Raw genomic sequence first — 22522 nt, forward strand, 5'->3', positions numbered from 1 at the left:
ATAATTAGCTTCACTAGTCTATTAAGAATCGGTATCAGGCTAAGGAGGGCAGCTGTAGAAGAGTGTGAGGCACTGCATTTTAGGGAACACGTTTGTTGCATATTCCCAGTCTTTGGAAAGAAGAGAGAGATTGTCATCCTAAGCCATGATACTTGCATAGCTGAAGTCTGAATTTTCAGGCCAAGTTCCTGCAAGGACAGTGACATGAAAATCAGATTTTTGCCATTTTGCCCCATACCGAATCCTCATAGTTGAAACTACTTCAAAGCTTCTTTACACAGTTGATTTGCTGCTGAGTCCTTCTCCTCACCTTGAGATATACAGCCTTGTTTCACAGTCTGAGTCTGAATACGGTTATGACTAGTGAGATGGACATGTCAACAGGCTAGGTTTCATTTAATGTATTGAATATTGTCCCGTAACAAAGAATTTCTATTTGTCACACGTAACAACAAAAACAGTCTTGAAACCATTGTGGTGTCTTGCATGCAAGGGCTAGTGTACTACCCAAAATGAGTTTTAATAACACTCTTAGTATCTCTCCATAAAATCAGTATTTTTAACTTTATGTGGACAGTAATCCCAGACTGATCTCATTCTTTATAACTATCTTATTTTCCAGGTAAAAAAAAATGTACTTTTTTTGAAAACTGGACAGTTGTCCTATTTTAAATCATGCATTTGCTCCTCCACAAGCAGAATCTCATTAAATAATCCTAAACAGTCAGTTGAGGCAGAACTGAGAAAGTAGTGTTTCCGTGGCATACTCCTATAGCATCCACCACAGGAATGGGAAGAAGATCCAAACTATCTGAACTAGACATTCCCATCCACCCAGTCAAATCTGCAAGGAAGGAGCATGAAGTGCTGTAGACAAGAGAGTCTTTATTTTCCAGTCCACTGAGCCAACATTCACAAGTGTATGAGGGATTCATTGGGTACAGAAATCCTAGTAAACCACTTTCTGGGACAACCATGCTATTTAAAAGCAAGAGGCTACAGCACTGAAAACGCAGGGATGTTACATAAATGCCTCTTACTCTGTGGCAAAGCTCAGGGTCATAGATTTGCAGAGGTTATACACTTCTCCCTTTTCACAAAGATATGAACACACATCTTAATGAAAAAGGTAGAAGAAACCTCAACCAGGACAAACTTCAAAGTGAAAGTTGCCTGGTAGGAGAGTACTGTGAGGAGGTCATTTTTTTCCAGCAACGCAGTGCTGTCACTGCAGTCCTGACCTGTGGTCCCACTTGCTTTAATGCTGAACTTTTTATACTGGTTATCAAGATGGATCAAAATTTTTCCAAACACAAGTTTGCCTCCTGTTTTCACAATAGTGAGTAATGTTGAGAGTTGTATTTTCATGCTAGCATGTTTTGGCTTGGTTCTTGGACACTTGCAGCCCAAGCTCACATCACTGGGAGGTCTCCGGACTTGCTTATTCTGGCCTGCCTGAACCCTCTTGGCAATCCCGGTCTGGAGTACACAAGATAAGCAGCAAATTGCATGTTTCCATGAAATCTTAGATTAGTATTAAAATGCAAAAATATTACTACATTAACTATATTGTGGCATCTGCTATCCTTAAATCTTTATGATACCCAATCCAAATACTGTCTTAATTTCCATGGGCAGACTTCCTATTACTTTTAATGGAAATCTTGTGCAAATGCCAAGTGTAGCTTACGTTCGTGTAAAGTAGTCTATGGCAAAATCTGGATGTTGCACTACGAAGTATCACAAGAGTAGACGAATGCCTTTAGTTGTGCTGCCTCAGTACATTCAATCTTCTATTAAACAATAATATGTAAAAAGGAATTAATCTATTAAAGCCATGAAAGTAGCAGAAGTTCATGAATGTGGGCTGTATTTCTTACCCCAAAGGTTTAGATCGGGGCAAAGAAGGCCTGATAGCTATAGAATAGATACATGAATGTCCAGGGGAAGAATAATGGTGGGCAAACATCTTAATCTCAAGGTCTTAAAGTTAGACTCAAGGAAACATGTATGGAGAATCCGTATAAAACACATTAATTCCTCTTTTGCACCAGATATAGCGGTGAGCAAAGGATTAAATTTGTATATCAATTCCATTTAAACACTTCATATCCATGAATACCTGTCTTTGGAAATTATCTGAGGCAGGTAACAGCAGAGTAACCAGGCAGTTCCCACTGAGAAAAACAGGAAGGAAAAATTGCTCAGATCAGCTTATCTTGGGTAAATGCCTCTTGGTGACCCTCTGAGTTGAAAAGGCAGCAGACGAGTCTGACCCTGACGCCACGCTGGAGCCTCTTTGGTTGGAAGAACTTCCATAAACCATATCTCTGTAACCCTCCACATTGGCATGCAAGCATTACAATATTGGGAGGTTTAAAATACTTAGCTTTGATAGTAGCCACAATAGAATCTTGTCTGCCTTGTTCATCTACATTCAAGTGAAAAAGGCACCTTATTTTTCTGTGTGCGCCTGCTTTCGAGGTCTGAGAACCCATTTTAAACATTATACTTTTAGTTCTCTCAATTCGAATCTCATTCAAACAGAAAGAAAACACCAAAAAAGGGAAAATGATTAATTTAAAGCTAGACTAGTTTCCAACACTATAAATTCCTTCATATTCCTAGTAACATGGAGGATGACTTATATGTACTATTATTTTACATTCTTTAATGTCATATCTATTATTTTGAAAGCAACGGGAATCAGTTTATTTTCAGATGTGCTGATTTTTGGATTAACCAGCAGCACTGCAATACAGAGCAGGGACTGCAAGTTTAAATCTGTAAGAATGACCTTAGTTTTGGTCCGCTGCAGACCGCTAGCTGTCCTGGGGCTGACTCGGGGAGATCCGCGCCGCTTTGGTCGCCCTGATCTGTCTCCCGTTGCAGGGCTGTGTCCTGACGCCACACCACATCCCATTCCTGCGGCGTCACTGGCCAGACAACAGCACCCCACAAAATCGGCAATGCGGTGGGTCAAGCGTGGCAAGGGAGTAAGTGGCCATAAATGCACAGGCCACTTGTAAGTACGAACAAGCCCAAATACGTAGTGCCCAGGCTTTATTAAATTAGTATGATATTTAACTGAACTAACGAAGTGACAAGCGTGGTTGTAACACCAAGGTAACAAAACATGTTGCTAATAGTGTTATATTTTACAGAAATCTGGAGAGTTAAAGAGGAAAATATACATAAATACAACACATTAAGCAATTTCAAAACAGAGAAAAGATGACTGTTGCAACACAGTAGCTTATATCAAGCTTTTTCATCCTACTGTATAAACTGATGTTTCTCCCTTGAAATGAAAGAGCAGTGAAGTAATCGTAACACGAAAACTATCACCTAAGCAAATCACTGCTCCTTAGAACAGAATGTTTTACATTTCTATTAAGATAATAATGAAGTTTGTATTGTAATATTAACATAAATTGGTCTTTTAGAATTAGCAATGCTCATATTCTTGTTAAAATAAGAAATACTCCTAATTCATTCTTTCACAGGATCTTGGAATTCCACCTGGACAAATGTGTGCAATGTAAACGTAAAATAATATAAAACCTAAAAAGCATTCTTCCAAATCTACCGTAAAAGAAAGAGTATAAAATTAAATTGCAAAATTCTCATTGTTGCAACCTTCTAGATACACTTAATGTATGTAGGTACAACCATGGGAGAATGTATTTCCAAAGGGGAGAGAATCCATGCTCAGATATTATCTGGGAAGAAAATGCATTGAAAATCCTCTGTGATGAATAGACTTTTTTTTCTCCTCAGGGTGACCTCTACCTTCAGAATATGATGGGTTTATTATGATTAATAAATTTCATTTCCACAGAGGAAAGGAACAGTGTCAGCTTAAACTTAAAGCAAGTAGGTTTCTTTTTAAATGCTAATTTTTAAACACGCCCTTGCATGACATGAAATTTAGAAGCTCACAAGGTTAGCAGAATAGATTCTGCTTTCCATTCTGAAAATAGCAGGAGGGATTTAAACAATATTGCCACACTGAAAATCAGTAAGCTAGTGCAGTCACTTAGTCATTTAGTCAGTGTTATGCCAGCACGCTAATTTCTCGTTAAAATCAGCAGCGTTTAAACATTTTGCGACCATTTACACTGGAAATGATCATCCTAGATAAACAATTTACTCAAATTTAGGACATGCAAATGGCAAAGTATTTTGAATAAATTAATAGTCAATGTGACTATCTGTGTATTTTACAGACTATCAAATCAATTTATCAATGCCTACATGTGAACTCACAAATTCTTGTGTCAAGAACACATCTGCTGAGCAATGTGCAATGCCCCAGTAACGAGAACAAGGTAAGTTCTAGCATTTTTTCACTTTGTCTGGAACAAGACATAACAGGAAAAAACAATATGTTCACTAGCATTTTGTTACCATACTTGCACTCACTTACTGCTAAACAGCTGGACCAACACATTGCTGGGAAATGTTTAGGAAAAATTCAGCGTAGCAACGCTAACATCTCTTAATGTAGCTGCAAACTATTTACCAATGGCTCAATGTTGAAATCTTGATACGCTCTCATCTTTACTCAGGCTAAGTTTCAATTTATTCAATCATTTTTTTCAGTACCAGGTTTGGAAGTGCTTAAATACTAAGGAAAAGGATAATTTGTTGTCCACTGTGGAAACAGAAAAGAGAATTAAAAATGGTACTTGGTTGTGAGATACTTGTTTTAGTAAGGCCTTTTAAATTGAATCTCTCTCTTTAAATCACCTGTGGTAGCTATTGCTGAAATTTCTAAAAATAGGAAAGGCATGTCTTTCTCTCATCTTAATTATCTTTTTAGGATTTAAATTCTTTAGTAATGTGGCTGTATTTCCATATACATCTAGGACAGTCAGTGGAGCTCTGATACTCGCTACAGACATTTGGAGACTGCTTAACAACATATGTACTATAAGGTTTAACAATAACAAAAATAAGGCAAAATTCATAGTACAGAATATGAAAGAAATTTTCTGCAAGTGATTTGAAAGGAGAAAATGAGAATTTTACACATGAATTTATTTAGTAATCTAATGCTTGTAGCTGTCTGATCATTATCATTTTCCCCCATTTTTTAAAGTCTAGGTATTCCTGAAGGACCAGAAAATGATGAATCTGTTTTTTAAGAAATATAAGAAAAGAAGTTAAAAATTTGGTAGTACCCCAGCTAGTGATCAAATAAAATTACAATGGAAAATAGTGTAACAACATAATTCTATGTTCTAACTGCCTGTTACTTGCCACATTAGAAGCAAACTGTATATATCACTAGGAAGCTCTTAGTTCTAAGTTTTCCACAATATAATCCGTTCCTTACTATCTTTGATTAGAACTGAGCAATCGAATTTTAAAATTACTGCTCCTTCAAATCTGCATGTGTTGACTCCTCAACTAGAATAGTTTTCAATTACTGAAATTATTTTATTGACTCTCTATTATTATTACTAAGTTTTATGAAGAAGCAATCAAATGAGTCAGACTTGGCTAGGTGACAGAAAATGGAATATAATGAAGAGCAGTTTGGTATTCATACCCTGACTGTTCACCCACGAAATGGGCGCTCTAGCAGGATGCGCCTCTTGCTGTTCACAGGTGACACAGAAAAGGCAATCCAAATCCTTTATGTCTGACCTTCATGCAGAATTGCAATAAAATTAAAAAAAAAAAAAGTGAAGATTTTAGCGTAGAATGGGAAGGAATGCTAGGAAAGCTCTGGCAATCTGGCCTTATCCAGACAAATGACTAGTAGCTAGTCATCCAGGACTTGCTCTTGGGCACATGACTGTGATGATACCAAGGACTGGCGGCATCCTTCGGAGGCCCGCCATCGCCCACCGCATGGCTGGGCACCATCCCAACCTCACTGCCAGCGCAGCAACACTCAAAGGCGGTGGCCGTCCTTCTGCTTAAGTATCTTGACTACAGAAGGATGGTATCTGCGGATGGTGCCCAATCTCACAAGGCATGTGCAATTAAACCTCTTCAATTAATTCTGGATATTAAAGGCAACGAACTTCAGGCATTTCAGTCAGCTAAGTCAGCAACAAGTCTCTAAATATCTCACAGGGCAATCAGGAATGGAGTCTACCATAAGTCTGTACTTGAGACCAAGTAAAATGACTGAAAGTGGCTCATAAAAATACTTCCCAGTCACTTTCCTTGATTGTGAAGGTTAAGAATGCTAAAATGCAAAGTTTTAAAGGCACAATATCAAACACTAAGATCATTCTGCAAGGGAAGAGCATAAAATATTCTTTTGCATATCATTTTCCTCTTTTACTACTGATAATGGTTTACAGATTTGTGATGGGGAGGAGAAAACGACTTGGGAAGATATAGTATAGACAGACATAGTGCAATCAAATAGTGAAATTTCAAGGTATACGGCAGTGCTGAACTCCTGTATATTTTGAAGGTCAGGAGGGATTTCCTGTTAGCATAGCATTAAAATTTCTATGTTTTCATAGAGCCCAAGAAACTTGACCACAGTCTATCATATGAATAGGGCAATAATAAAAGATATCCATGAAGGGATCGTCACAAATATGTCATTGATGAAATATTAAAAAGCCGTCTATACTTTTCCCTTCAGGTTGGAACTAAAACAACCATAATAAGCCTATTCAGAATTTTCTGTACCCAGAGAAGAATTCCAAATTCTGGACTATTTACTTCTTTATGTCACATCTGCATTGGGCCAACTGAGCTTCACCTGCTAACAGATGGGCATGTTTTGCAGGAATTTCAGTCATTGGCATTCAGACACGGGTTTGGTTTTTATTCCTGTATTCCAGGCTTCTTTTTAACTTTGCTACATGCTTACAGCCATCCAAAGTTGAGCTGCCACCTTGTTAAATATACTTAATTAAATATGACAGGTTTGGGCTGATTTGCAGAAATATAAAAGTGCTACAAAGCGCAGCACAGGCGATTGCCCCCCCCCAAGCTGGTGCTGACTCAGCGCTGGGGAGCAACGCCAGGGACAGACCCGGCTTGGAAACTCTCTCCAGTGTTCACTCATGGCTGCTTGGGTTTGCTTGGGTTTGCTAATGGTCAAAGGCAGCTTCCCCACAAGTGCGGGGATTTCACTTGATGTCTGGTTAAAAAGCTAACATAATTGCGTGCGTGCTAGCAACATCGTTCTGTTTAATTTCTACACCAGAAAGTTAGATTTTATCTACATACCAAAGTAATAACAACAACAATAATAACAATAAACCACGGGGGAAATCTGCAGCTTGATATCAGGTGGCATCTAAAAAACAGCTGTATTTCAATGAAAAATAAATATTTCTTTAATTTGTCAAGCATTTTCCTATTAAGTATTACTATTACATTTTTGGGCAATAACGCTTGAATAAATTGTCATCTAGTTCAATAACAAATATACTGTGTACTTTGCATATTACATTTAGTCTTCTGTACTTGTATGAAAAGTTCTGTAGTAAACAATAATATCGCTTTTTGTTTAATGTTTTAAATGTAACATGATAATCTCAAGATTTTTTTTTTTAATTCATGTACTTGTACACAGCCATACACACACCCACACAGGCTACCTCCTACTATTTTCATTCTATCAGAGAAACATGTCCAGTTGCTTCGTTAAAAAAACAGAGTACAGAAGATGCACACATGCTTATACGCACTTGTTGAGGGCAAACACAGATTATTCACTATTTCCGTTATCAAAGTAGCTTCACATTGCAAATCCTCCATTTACAAATCACAGCACCTCAGCTTTACTTAATCTTGTCATGTTGTCACATTTGACTAGCCATGCGAACTGACCTAGAACTGTAAGCACAGGAAGGCAAGCTGTCAAAGAGATAATGACAAAGATGCCAAAAAGGGCTGCCAGTGTTTTCACTGGGTGAGAGAGAAGAATTAATCAAACTCCACGAAAGAAGAAGAGAGGATGATCAAAGCGCTTACTGATTTTTATCAGCTGATCCAGTGGTCAAACAGCTTACCATGCAACTACCAAGAGCAGTAAAAGCAGTAACAAATACAGCTCCATACAAGCTATGCACAACTATTTACAGCTGCAGTAAAAGGAAGTGTAAACTGCCAACATACAGGACACTTGAATTTATTGAAGACGTTTAATAATGTGCATTAGTACAACATTTCCTAGTCTTTCCAGCACAAAAACTTCAGTATCTGCTATTTTTCACAGGGAAAAGCAGTACAGGCTTAAATAAATACTAGCGCAAAGACCTTACAGATGCTCCTTCATCTTCATCTTTGATTTTATCTGATTAGTGGAAGAGCATAATGCAATAATAAAAGCATCTTGTAGAAAATGGTTATTTTCCCAGCCAAATTGCTTCATGAAATAAAGTCAAACCCATAGGCAGCAGTACTAAAATGAAAAACCTCTCACAACTGAACATATGTCTTTACACAGTAATTCAAAAAGGGTGATGGAAATCTCTCTGAAACAGCATTTTTCTAAAACAGTTTGGATTATATGTACTTCTTGGAAATTCCTTCCAAAAGGTGTAATCTGACCAGTATCTCATACCAGACACCTGAATAAGTCAATGATGAGATGTATGCAAGCATGTATGGCAAAATTTGACCAGATACAATTACTTATGTACCATTGTAGAAGTAGGCACATCAGGCATCTTAGCGCCCTAGGCACTTTGTCCAATATTAGTTTGCTTTTAAATAAGCACTTCTGTATCTTATTGTTGTTTCATAAATTAAATTTGTGGTAGTGTTAGAGCTGACAGGTTAATGATGGCATACCGGAAAATTGCAATGATTTGTGCAATTGCCCTGATCAAAAATTGCAACTACTCTGCTCAAGCTATTTTGATACTACAAGTTCCAATATTTGCTTCCTTAGTTTGCCTGCTTTTATGATATGTTTTTCCTAGAGTTGAAAATTAAACCTTTCAGAATGTTTAATCTGCTTTGGAAACCGTATCTTTCACCAAATGGTGGTCAATAGCTTAATCTAGGACTGTCAACTTCTAAAGCTCTCTAATGCACTTCTTTCACGCACACACAATCCTGCCTCCTGGGGATGACTCTGCTCAAAAATGTAAATAAATGCAGTCACAATTGGATAGATGTTATACCTGCTTCCGCCACACTTCATTCCAAATTCAAGTTTATATTGTACACTTGCCTGTCTCCCTTTTATCCCAAATTCATGAACATATACACTGGGTGGGGAGGGGAAGGAAATAATATCAGGCATGCAACCCCACTGGACTTTCCTGTTCCTAGATGGCAGCTGGATAACAGTTAAAAACGGGAGAAAGAAAATAAGAGTAATATAAATCTGGAATAATGATCCTGTCCCATTTATAACACAAAAATGATAAAATGTAATAGGTAGGTACATCCTAATGCACTTGGAAAAGATACCGGAAAATAATCCTTTCTTTAAGAGCTATACATTTTGATCTTACAAGACCTAAAAAAAAATATATATAAAGCTCTGATTTGAAAAATGCATTAAAAATGCTAAAGATACAAAATAAATACTGTCCTGTATTTATATGTAACAAATAAACTAGAAATTCTGGATCTCATTTTGACTTACAAGGAGCCTGATATGGCAAGATGCCAATTGCCCCCACCAGCCAGAAGCCTCAGGATGAATTCCCTCCTAATAAAACCATCGTCAGAGATGTGCTAGAGGAAATTCTTCAGAGATCCTTGTTAAAATTCCAGCATCAAACTGAAATGAGGTTTCAGATAATTTCCCTACCTCTGTTCTAGTTCAGCTCTCTTTATATACTGTTTAATCATGCCTGCCAGAACAGATCTAGCCCAGAAGCACATAACTTTTTTTCTGAAGAGTAATTATTTTTAGCCTCGGAATGCACTGAATTCAGTCAAGAGCAAAATATTTTAAAATTTCCCATGGAAGGATCCCTCTGTCAGATACTGGCATATGCTTTCTTTATATAATGTGTATACAAGCATGGATGCACATAAATACAAGTGTGTATATGCACACACAATCCATTCATTAACATATATTCATTTCTTCAAGATAATTTAATTCCCAAATCCAAAAAAAAATGTCATGCAGCTGAGGGTTAAGTATCCTCTGGCAGGAATAGCAGTGCATTAGGAAGAAACGAGTGAATATTACCAGCAGAACCACCCAAACCCTCCCATTTCCATTTGATGCTAAAATTCCCACCAAAAGTTGACTTGTTATATTAGTATTCGAAATCTACAAACACACATTCTTCACAAGAAAACAATACAAACACACATATAGTCACATTTCAAACACAGAGAATGTCATATATTATCAATAACTTCATCTTATACCAGTCTTACAAACACACTTGAGTCAGTGTAATGGAGTTTAGGAGCACTACTAGCATATAAAGTTGTATTGCAGGTGTTTTGCATGCATCTGAAAAACCACAGGAAGGAGTTTAAGTGTCTGTATAGATATACATAGATACACACACACATACGCAGCTTGTATTAAAACACGAAGTACCAGTTAATAAATTAGCTGAAAAGTCAACTTACTGATTTGATAGGCTAAATGTAACTTTGGCAACTTGCAGCACATGGGAATATGGGCCACAGTGTGAATTTTTTATACAGCCAAAAGTCCTTTTAATTCTACAACTGAAAATTTGGGTATAAAAGGAACATAAGATACAGGCTTTCATTAGTTTGCTCCTTTAGATCGTGCAACAAAAAAGGCACCTACAGTCACCTATTATTGATATGTTTACCATATGGTTGGAAGCATACCTAACCAAAGATACTTTACTACTGAACCAGGTCAACAGAGGTAACCTAATCGTAAACTGAAATGTTTTAATAAACACACACAGAGATCCGTTTTCTTCCATGTGAAGTTCACTGAATTTACTGATAAACAAGAGTGCTATATTTTTGACTGGAATGCCAAAGTAGTGATATACGGAATATGTATACAGTCCTGGACACTTAAATTCTTTTCTTCAGGAGAGGCAGAAATGTCTTTATTACAGAAATAAAGTACTGTTTAGAAGGGTTAACTCTGTACAACAGAAAACTGCTTTCAGGACAAGAAAAATACTGAAGACCTCATGTCTATCTCTAGAATTCATAAGTTAAAAAAAAATGACTAAAATCAGTTTCTTTATACTTACTTAACACGGCCTAGATTTATAAGTCAGTAGTCTCCCTACCACAGCTCGCTATAATCCAGAGCAGAGCAGGAAGAGGAAGGAAGACATACTCTCTTTTTAGGCACAGGTGAAATAATGGATGCCAAAATCCAAGTCTAGTGAGATCAAGAAAGAGTCATATGTTGTCTTCTCAAAATGTATTCTGTTACTGATTTAGGGCTCTGAAAAAGTTATGTTAAATCAGGTTTTGTAACAGAAGAACTTTTCAGATTACCTCCAACAACACTATGGCTAGCATACTGACCATTACAATTTTAGCATATTTTGACTTTAACTATTGTCTTCTTTTTCCTAAATACATGTTCTTTATTTGTTTCTATGTAGTTTACTATGGCATAAAGAGCAAACTCCACCCAATACAAAACTCTCCATAAATAAGTGCTTCTTAACACCAACATTTTGTGTCAGACTATATATCCTTTCATCCTTCAATATACACAGCTCCCACAAACTCACATGTTATTTTGCATAACATAATTGGCAGAATATGGCCCAGCACTGTTACTGTTTATTTTGGTTTTTGATTTCTTATGTAGCATCAAATATCATCCTTACCTGAATTAAGGCTAAGATTGTTCAAACTACTATGTTTAAAATACAGAAAATCCCTTGACATATTCAATATACTTATAAATCATGATTAATAAATACCATATAAAAACATAGTTCATTCTTCTGTACCCACGGCTTACAACACGATAGTATAGTAGCAAAGCAGCTGAGACCTTTTACTTACTAGAGAGTGATCCTCTGAAGACATAGACCCTCTTTCGCACTATCTTATCCATAGGATAGACTTTGTGAGTGCTTTAGGGTCTGCAGTACCCTTGTGGGCAATATTTGCCCCCAAAGAGTTGGAAAAAAAATCGTTAAATCTATAGCACTTACAATGTCCTACACACATCTAAGCCTTTATTCTTTTCGTTAGTTCATTAGTGCTCTGGCTTTTTAAAGTTACAATCTTGATTGTACTGCACAGCAAGTTTTTATTAGAAGGTTTAACATATCCTTACTTTTCTAGGCCATGTAATATTTAAACTGGAAATAAAACACCAAAGTCAGCAAAATAACCTAAATTCTTTTATATGGCAGAATCTAAAGGCTCAAGCTATAAATTAATGAAACTATTCCAAAGATTTATATTATGGACTTTCCTATGCTTTCTCTTACGATTAAATGCAGCATGTGAAAAAGGATATTGAGACCTGGATGGATGCATCAAGAAGTATCAATGATTGTTACCTGCAGAGGTGTTACAAGAAATTTCATCTGCTGCAACGAAGACGAATTGATTTCTGCAAGAGAAGATAAAATTCACAATACTGCTTGCTGACTGGGAAATGTGCTAGCTGCCAATTGACTTGATGTTTACAGATGGGGTAGGGTAAGGGTGCTTAATTTTAATGAATGTAGCAAGAAAAAGTGTTGACGTATTTCAGTACTACAGAGTTTACAGGGATCATGAGGTAGACATGCTGGGATCTTTTAAATGAAATAATGGTGACATTTGGATATGGACTATGTACAAACTCTTGCATTGGAAGCTTCATGTTTAGTGTTACAGATATGTCATGCTAAAATATATTTATAAAAACTAATAAAAAATGAAACGGTATTTATATTGATATAGATACTAAAGGGCACTAATGCAAAGTATGTAAAAAAACCCTGTATTTTTGAAAAAAATTGCAATTTACTTAGTACAGCTTAAAGGAGGATATTGACAGTAAAATACTTCTCATATTTCTAATATGATTTCGAACAGAAAATTAATTTTCTGCTATTTATAAAAAATTATGACACAGTATATTCTCATATACTGTCATCCAAATACATGCAAAAGTTTTTTGCAGAATCTTAGGATAATAAGCTAGAGAAATCAGTAATTTGACATAAACCTTCTCTTGCAAAATTCTTTTTTCTACAGGTAATATAAAAAGAAATGCTAAATATACTAGTATTTCAAAATGCAGAAAGCTCCATTAGGGCACAAATCCTGATTTGTAATTTCTGAAGACAAAACAAACAGGATTTGCGTTAGTGAAAACCATGTTTGAGAATTAACATCGAATTCTTCCTTTATATGCATATACATAGGCTTCTTGGATGGTGTCTGTGTTGTGCAGGATTAATGAAGAACCTGCCTGAAGCTTCAGCACCTAGGTGCTGTTTTACTCCAAATTGCAGGCAGCTCCTCCAGCCTGCACTGCTAAGCAAGGTGAAAAACAGCATTTTTAGGCTGTGCACAGCTTTAATGCAAGAGTCTACAGAAAAGGAACTAGGTCTAGTTTGTACTAAGGCCCACCTGGAAAAGTCAGTTCTGCAGGATGATCAAAACTCTGTCAAGCACAAAGTACTCTGAAGCTCCTACTGAAAACTATTCCATTCAGGAGCAAACATCTCTCGGGGTAACCGAACCTTGAAGAGTTAACCCCTAAGAGAATAAAATCTATTTCTATTACTTTACCTGAAACACACTAAAGATATTTTAAATTCTTGTTAAAACCCTGTGAACCTTGTTATTTAAAAGTTCACATTTTTGGGGGAAAAAAAAAAGAATCTGTGATCCATAGAGCAGGGACAGGATTTGCTTAAGATCAAAAGCAGAATTAGCTTATTATTGCCTCTGCCCTATCTCAGAGATTTTAACACCTGCATTTTACTATGAATAGACTTAGTGACCAAAATGTATATTTTTTCATCTAATTCTCCTATTCTCAGTTGGATGTACGGATTCATAATTTTGTTCTTTATTTTGCCAACTGCAGCAATTTAATAAACTAATGATCTTTACCTTTCACACAATGCTAAGATGAAATTAAAAAACTGAAGGGGTATAAATTAAAACAAACTGAAGGGGTATGAATTTAGCATTATAAATACAAAACTGTTCTGTATTTCATAGGTAATATAATTTGTCACTACATTTACTCACACTGCCTCTAGTATTACCAACTTTTGTGATAATAGGAAGGCCTACTTACAGAAAGACCCCAGAACACTAACTTGTATTTGGGGTTTTTCTGGAACATTTCCCACCACACATTACTGAGACTGCTTTAAAATCTCACTTTTTTTTTTTTAACCAGCCCTCTCTCCTAATTAATGGTAGAAAATTAATGTGAAAAAACTTAACCCAAAGTGACACCTACTGAAAAAATCTACCATAAACATTCCTTGATATATAGCTTTGATTTACATAGGAAGATACTATTTTCCTTATATTTTCCTTTAGCAACATTTATTTCACAACTCCATAAATCAATTTGAAAAGTAAGGGGGAAAGTACGTATTGTTCAGCACAGCAATTCTGAGCATTAAAATGATAATATATCAGTTTTTTAACGGACAGTAAGCCTAGATGCTGGAGCTCAATGAGCCAATTCAATTTATTATGACTAAACTAGGTATTCTTGATAATGTTTCCAAGCACTTGTTTAGTAGTTTAATGGCTTTAATGTTTTATAGTAACTGATTTTTGTTTACTTGAATTCTATATTATTACCTACACAGCCCCAGAGGAAGAACTGATAATCAGAGGTGCTGCTATACATCTCAACCTGCTGTCCAAAGCAAGCATTCCTTAGTGTGGCTAATCCCATAATTTATGGAAGGAGTCCTACTGAGTTCAGCTGGCACTGCAGTGCATATATATACACTATTTTTCTTAAAGTACGTGAAAAGCAGACCTGGAAAAGGCCAGCTAATCTAACTCAGTCCTTTGCAAATGTAGGGTTGTTCCCTTTAAAGATCAGTTTTAATAGCTAAGTGCGTTGTGTGCTGGGTTTAAAAATCTCACAGGTAAGGTAAGCTGGAACTTTACAAGGCATTTTAGGTTGTTTTAATGTTCAGCATCATCACTTTTACATTGCATTAAACAAACTTTTTAGTGGTTTAAAAGGGTACCAGAAATGTAAGTGAACCCCAGCTTTATTATACAAGAAGAGACAAAGAAGTGTTCCAATCAAATTTGTGTATTATCAGTTAAAACGTAAGATTAAATCTTCCCTGCTCATTGTTTGAAATTTCAGATGAAAAAGAACATGTACTTAATATCCAGAGATTTTTATTTAAATAAAATTTTAAAAGCTGTTACTATTTGTGTGGGAGATAAACAGAAAAGCTAACTGAAAGAGTTACATGATAAATACATCATTTTGAATGCAGTTGGATATATTCGACTTGCCCAATATTTACAGCCTGGGGTACGTGCAATGCCTGCCAGTGCTGCAGTGGGAGCCTCTGGCAGCCTGAGCTCGCTCTCGGGCAAACCCAGATGCGTGGGGCAGGACAGTGGAGCTGTGGGGCTCCCAGCGACTGGGTCCCACCTCAGCAGCCATTTCAAAGGGCAAACACTGCTGCATAGGCTCACCTCTCCCAACACCATAGATCTGCTTCCTATTTCTACCAGTGAATTGAAAGCTGCCACAGAGTTTTACCAGTATGGTAATAAAGATACTTTTAAAGTTAAAAAAAAGAAAAAACAAACAAACAAACAAAAAAGGAATATTCAAACATACAGATTATTTCCTAAATTAGGACAGAAGCAGAGGGAGAGGACAGCAAAAGTAATATTAAGTGATTTTGATGCTCTTTTACACTTTGGGGTAGTTATTGGGTCTGCATCACCCAAATTTTCAAAAAGGCTCAGCAGTTTTGTGATTTCTTATGCCCTGCTTCCCCTAACGCCCTGCCAGACTCCTCACAGGCGCTGCATGAAAGCCCCCGAGCCTCAGGACACAAACCTCCACATCAGTTTTAGCAACTGCTATTTCTGCCCAGAAGGTCTTCTCCATATCCAAAACATTACATGCTTTCTTTCCCTCCTTGATGCTGTTAGTTTGGTGAAAACAACCCATACTATAGCATCGAAATGAATTAAAAAATTTTTTTAATCGCTAGAGTCCAAGCCTTATCTTCACTATGGCTGATTAAGACACAGAACCAGTTCTATGAAGAAACCCTGCCTGTGAAAGCCTTCATTCTGTCCTTCTTGCTACCTATGTCCTAGACCAATTCCATGTGCGGCAGAATGGGGAACAGCTAGCTCTAGAAGAGTCTTTGACCAGGGAATCCTGCCAACACGTACATCTTAGCATCCTTTTCACAGGGTAGCTTGGAAAAAAGCCAGGATTTCATATGTATTTTTTTGTACTGCACTTCATTATAGAAGACCTTATATCACAAGATCCTTGATTAGCTACATTAGGGCTTATGCCCTCAGCAGTGACTGTCAGTCATTATTTTTCTAATTTTTTATATTTAGATGGAGCAGGGTGCTAGCACTGTAAATCCAAATACCCTTTTTGTAAGTTTTTGTGATGGCAGGAGATGGGCAGGAAAAGTCCGACAGCTAGACCCAAAAGCATACTCTGCAGCAACGAACATCAAAGAGGACAAAAAAATATTTGCAGGCTCACTTTATCAGCTCTCTAAATGTAGACTGTTCTAAGTTTAGCCAGCTCACTGACAACACTTAGATAATAACATATTAAACCAAAACAGTTTAAGCAAGTGAAGAATAGGAATTTAAATGAAGACTGACTACAGTTTTTCATGATGGACATTATTTAGTGAAAAATACTACCGATGACAAATGACTTAATCAGAACTTACATACGCACAGAAATTAGGCCTTCTGGGATGTCCGAAAAATTGTTTTCTTACCATAGACTAACTTCTTCAGCATGGTTATAGTACCACAAGTTAATTAAGAGGCCTAAGACATTTCATAAATATATTTTGCCAGTACTCTCCCTTGCCAAAATGGTGCATCCTCCCGTTTTCAAGAATAGCTGCCTCCTATGATCTTGCTTCTGACAAGTACCTGAACTGTGCTGAAGTTACACAGAAAAAAAGCTTTTATACGTTCATTTTAAAGCACACTGACCTAATATAGAAGCTATGTATGATTACTGAATTTAAATTTAGGTAAGGCTGTATATGTGATATTTAGTAGAACCATATCAGCAGTTTGTAATTACTATGCAATATTCTGAGCTTTTATTTCTACAGAAATCTTTTCTGTACACATTTCAGCAGTCTTGACTGTCTTTTGGAATCATTTTTAATCTACATGCTCTGAGAGTTAGTCTCAAGTTTGTGACACCTGATATTACAATTAGGCGGGATGTACTTTACATGCACTTTACATGCTCTTTCAGGAAAAATTAAGTTAGAGTATTAAATCAGAATTGCTGTTTAAAGAACTTTTATGAGTTTCCTTGAAACTTTTCCAAAATTCCCTTAATGTTTCCCAGCCTCATAAACACTGTACCAACGAGCTCAACTACCAGAATGTCAAATGGCTCCAAGATTAGACAGAGGCGTTCTGGTTTCATGCTGTCTTTGACACATTACTGGAACTTCAGGCTCCTCCACATGTAGAAAGTAGGGAGTTTCTCTTCACTGGGAAAACCAACAAAGTTTTCTCAACTAATGAAGCTCTGATATTCCCTTACACACATATATATACAGCTTTATCATAGTTTCTAAATCTAAGTTAAGCTATGTTTATTTTAAAAGCCAGTGGCATAGTAAGGCAGAATGGAGCTCAGACCGAGCAGAAGCTCCCAACAGGGAATGGGTGGTGCAGTACAAACCAAAGTGCGGCTCTGGGCACAGGTACGTGATTTGGCTGTTTGGCTGTTAGTAGGAAAACTGAGGACTGGGAAGTGGAAAATATGGGTAGGGTTAATATATGCTAAAAAAGGTCCCTGCCTCAAGGGAATCTGAGAAAAGTTCAGAGAGTGGGTCTCAGACACTCCTTGTTATGATTTGAGGGATCTCAACATCACCAACCACAAATCCAACCTATTTTCAGGACAGACTACTTCTCCACGTGCTCCCCGTAAAGGCTGGAGTACAGTTTCTCCACCCTGGGAAAAGAAGCGCTCCTCTTTCTCTGTCTCTGCTGCTACATACTCCTATAAAAGCATTAATATACTACTATATTTTCCCTCCTATAGCCATTGGCCCCACTATTTTTCAGCTGTACCAATGCACTCTCAGCCACCTCTGTGCTGGGAGGTCTACATACTCGGGTTGCTGTGGGTGAAGAAGCTATGCTTGCAGGGCACGTGGGACAAATTACCAAGTGTTGCCTGTGTCCTGTCTTTTCCCTAAAAGTCAGACTTTTTAACACTATTTATGTTTTACACAGCACATGATTAAGAACAAAAATTTGGCACACACAAAATTTAACCCAGCACTCCTAGAAGTTTATAAGCCATCTTTGGGGCAACACCAAGCTTCCATAAAATAGAAGCCATAGCCAAGGTAAAGTGGGATTTTAAGGAATTGGGACTTCCCTAAAAATAATCACACTAACTCTAGGAAAATTAAAATGTAAAAGAAATCATGATCCCCTAAACTATGCAGTGACTAGGTTTCATACACCAGAATTCTTGGACTTTGCTTACTAACTTTACAAACTAAATCATTTTGCTTACCACAGAAGTGCAGCATCCTCCTGCCTAAAATATAGCTACTGTTGAAAACAGTGCAGAGCCACAGAACAGAGAAAATTAAGACCAAAGCAAGCACAGTACTGTACAGACGTTACAGTGGGAAGATTTAAATTATATGTAATCACTTGACTTTCTCTGGTGAAGAGCACCATATGATTTACAGGCACAGTCAGTATTTAGATTTCATGGATCAAAACCTCAGCTGGTAAAATTGATGCATCTTAAATGAAAGCACTGACTTCACTGGAACTACTCCAAACTGTATTCTCCAGGAATCTGGTGCTAAAAATATAATGTAGCAATGATTTTGCCTGTAAATGTAATATGAGATACATCTACACATTTCTCCATTATATTATTAAAAATAATTATTTTTCCCCCATGCTCTAAACTTTCAGGCTTCATTGTTTTTGTTAGGACTCTTTTGCCAAGGGTTTTTTTTTCTAATTGTGATTTATAATATAGCTGATGGCTGGCTGGCCGAATAGTTTCCTTAATATTCAAGTATGGACGACATTTCAGAGTTTCTCTCTAAAACGATTTTACGAAGACTTCTCCAAGTCCTTCCTTCCAATGTCCCAAATTTCAATATCAAGGCTATTAAAAAATTTAAACTTGTTTTTATTAGTATAATAACTATAGTAAGAAGGCCGATTTTGCTATTACAATGCTTTATATTCCCATTACTGTAACATCTAAGTACATTATCACACTCATAGCATTTGAATCGCAACAGATAAAAGACAACTAAACAACTTTACAGTCATACTCATAAATTATATTAAATGAAGTAAAAACGAAATTATAAACAGAAAATGATGAATGGTTTATTCAGTGATATCAAGCTTCAACAGCACTACCAGTAAGCTGGTTGACCTGACACACATTAGGAAAATAATCCTTTTCTCTTAGACTTCTCTCTCACGCCAAGCAATTTTCATCCCCGGAACTGCTTGTTCAACCTAACTCCTGCTACTGACACTAAGACAGAGAGGAAGATACAGATCCTCTGCTTTCACCTAGATACTCTGCTTTCAGGGTGAAAAGATAACGCATCTCCCACCTCCGTCATTCCTTACCACTCTGTCAAATGACATTTAACAGAAGTTTCTGACATTTTGAGGCAGGCCTCAAAGGTGAATGGAGTAAAACCCTGCATCAAAGGCAATTAATGTAGCTGCTTCTGTAAATGCTGCCTCACAGCGAACACCGGCGCTCAGCCCGTGGGCCCGAAGGAGGGCAGCCAGCCCCTCGCCTGGCCGCGGCAGCGGACAGCCCCGGCCGGGGTCCCGGCCGTCTCTGCGGGTGTCTCTAATGCCCTAGAGGGTCTCACATGGCACTAGGAGCTGCGTCAGGCAACTTAACTGAGCCCTTAATTTGATCGCCAGGTTAGGCAATTAAATTAGCACCTCTCCATTGCTATTATCTGTGTCCTCTTAGTGCTCAACACAGGACGTTTTCAGTGTGATTTACCGACGACAGGCTGCCAAAGACAGCAGGAGACAGAAAAGGCAAGAAGTATTTCTCATTAAGCTTTTTCCTACCTCCAGGCACACAACTTCATGAACAGAAGTATCTCACTTACATACCAGAAAGCAGTTTTGCACTTGTGAAAAACACATTTCAAAAAAAAAAAAAAAAAGAAAAAAATACAACAAGAAAAAATACCCAACGCTTCTGGACACTAGCTGAGATGTGTATTCCCAAGACCTGTGGAATATGCCTTTATTAGCCCAGGGAAAAAAAACTTAGAGAAAAATGGCCAATGCTTTCTCATAATTTGCATTTCTATGTCAGATTCACACAGCCAGTGGAGAAAAACCCGGTTTTAGCCCTTCTATTGAACTATGTAACTAAAAAACCCACCCACATGCTACAAGGAAAGACCCTTGTAGCACAGCCTAATATTAATGCTGTGAAGTGCGCTGGGGAAAGGATAAGGAGCCCATACCGTATACACTGTGGCTACAACTCCTTCATGCCAATGCCTTGGACATAAACTCTCCTTCTCTCTCCCCCTTACCCCTCTGTCAGGGCCGAAGACCATACAATGAATTTCTCTCTGGCAAATTGGCTCTGCATTTTAGAACTTAGTATAATTGTTGCCCAAAAATACATTTCTAGAATATTTCCAGAATGCAGACAATGTCCTAAATCACAACCAGTGGAATTTCTATAACCATTTCACCTGTATTTTAAATTCATGTGTATTTTGTTTTCTGTTTTTTTATTTTTAATTTTTTTTTTAATCAGAGCCCTATAAATATGCATAGTTCTAACTGGCTTAACCTGCTGTATCAGTGGAATTTCTCCACATATGCAGGTCCATATACAAAATAATATAAATGGCAGACAGTCCTTACACTATGAAAGGACTACTTAATATGATATACGTAGTATGAATATGTATATTTATTTGCAAGAGGAACAGAGAAGATTTTAAAATGGATCTTCAAGATTTTTAAATGAAACCTAGATTAATAGATGACATTTTGAATAACTCATAAATCAATAGCAGAATGCATCTTGATGTCAGTCGTATAACTGCTCTAAGATTATTGGCATTTTACTGTGATTAACAAATTCTATACACTTAATCTAAATCCTCATTTTAAGAACTAAATGAGTAATTTTCAGAGGTGCTGAGTGTCAGCAGCATAAACCGATGTTGGTATGATTCAGGACTGCTAGTTTCAGGCTATTTTTGAAGTTCTAGCATTTGCATTTGAAAATTCTGATTATTACAGTCTTTTAGGCGTATTTTTCACTCTTCGTATGAAAACCTTCACAGGATTGATTTAAGAATTCATTCAAACAGCCAAAATGGAGTTTAGAGGCTGATATACTTTTCATTCGAAATTTGAAATGAAGACCTTCCTTTTTTTCTGCATGTATGTGAAAGATTGAAGGGCATTTTCACAAAAGGTTATTCTTTAGAATACATGGGTAAACTTGCTTTTCCCATTCCTGCCGTGCAGTATTCTTACTATCGATTTGCCACAGCTGTGCTCCTATAGTATTAGGAATACATACAACTGACAAACTCAAAGGCATGCGAAGAAAATTTCTATTTAAATACCTAATCAACTGCTTTGCAATTCTTTGAGAAGGGAGGTGCTGCAGTAAAACAAAGCAAGATTGTTAATTTCCTCTTTCTTTATTAACTTAGTCTACACAGTTATTTTAAGTGTGTTCTTTTAATACTTCCTCACCGCCCTGAAACACATTTCATCTGTAGTGACAATTTGCAGTGGCAAATCCATATGGACTATATCCAACTCATTCCATACATTATCAGTAACATTTCACTCATCTTCTCTTTGCCTCTTTCACAGTGCTTTTAATTCCTTCTTACTTTTAAAGCAGTCACAGTGAAAGCACTTAGGTTGACATTACTTATAGCTGTTCTAATCTGCCTCTTTGTGGTCTATCGAGTCAATGATCTGAAAACTAAAAACTGTATAATTAGACACTGACATGTCCAAAGGAACTGTTATGGCCTATCATGTCAGAGGCACAAGCACTGACCCAACAGACTGGAACAGTTTTGGTCTGCTGGATTAGGAATCAATGTTTTAATAACTCCCTAACACCATATTTATCCAGTTTGCTGAATACAACACACTTTAACATTTTAAAATTACACATTCTTTCAACATCCTCCAATAGTGAAGAAGTCAGTATTAAATATTAAATAGATAATTATTTAAAAATATTAACAAATCTTTTCTCCTCTTTTTAAAATGGAAAAAAATGCATCCAAGGAATATATTTATAATCACATTTATTTATTAGGAACTTTTATTTTAAAGTAAGGAATTCCCAAGTTATAACTCATTTTATAATGTGATGGAGGCTAGA

The 22522-nt window shown here is 36.9% G+C and overlaps 1 protein-coding gene across 28 annotated transcripts in view; it reads right to left on the minus strand.

Annotated features, from left to right (window-relative positions):
* The window catches only part of RBFOX1 (RNA binding fox-1 homolog 1), a 1256643-nt gene that overhangs the window by 4101 nt on the left and 1230020 nt on the right, over positions 1-22522 (minus strand). For 10 of the 28 annotated variants that reach the window (XM_064520437.1, XM_064520438.1, XM_064520436.1 and 7 more), the window contains one exon: positions 12435-12487. The exons of the other annotated variants lie outside the window; for them this stretch is intronic. In XM_064520437.1, coding sequence (XP_064376507.1) covers positions 12435-12487 — 53 coding nt within the window. The remainder of the gene's footprint in view (positions 1-12434; positions 12488-22522) is intronic. 28 annotated transcript variants of the gene reach the window in all.

Source organism: Dromaius novaehollandiae, chromosome 14 (assembly GCF_036370855.1).
Source record: "Dromaius novaehollandiae isolate bDroNov1 chromosome 14, bDroNov1.hap1, whole genome shotgun sequence".
Taxonomy (NCBI): Eukaryota; Metazoa; Chordata; class Aves; order Casuariiformes; family Dromaiidae; genus Dromaius; species Dromaius novaehollandiae.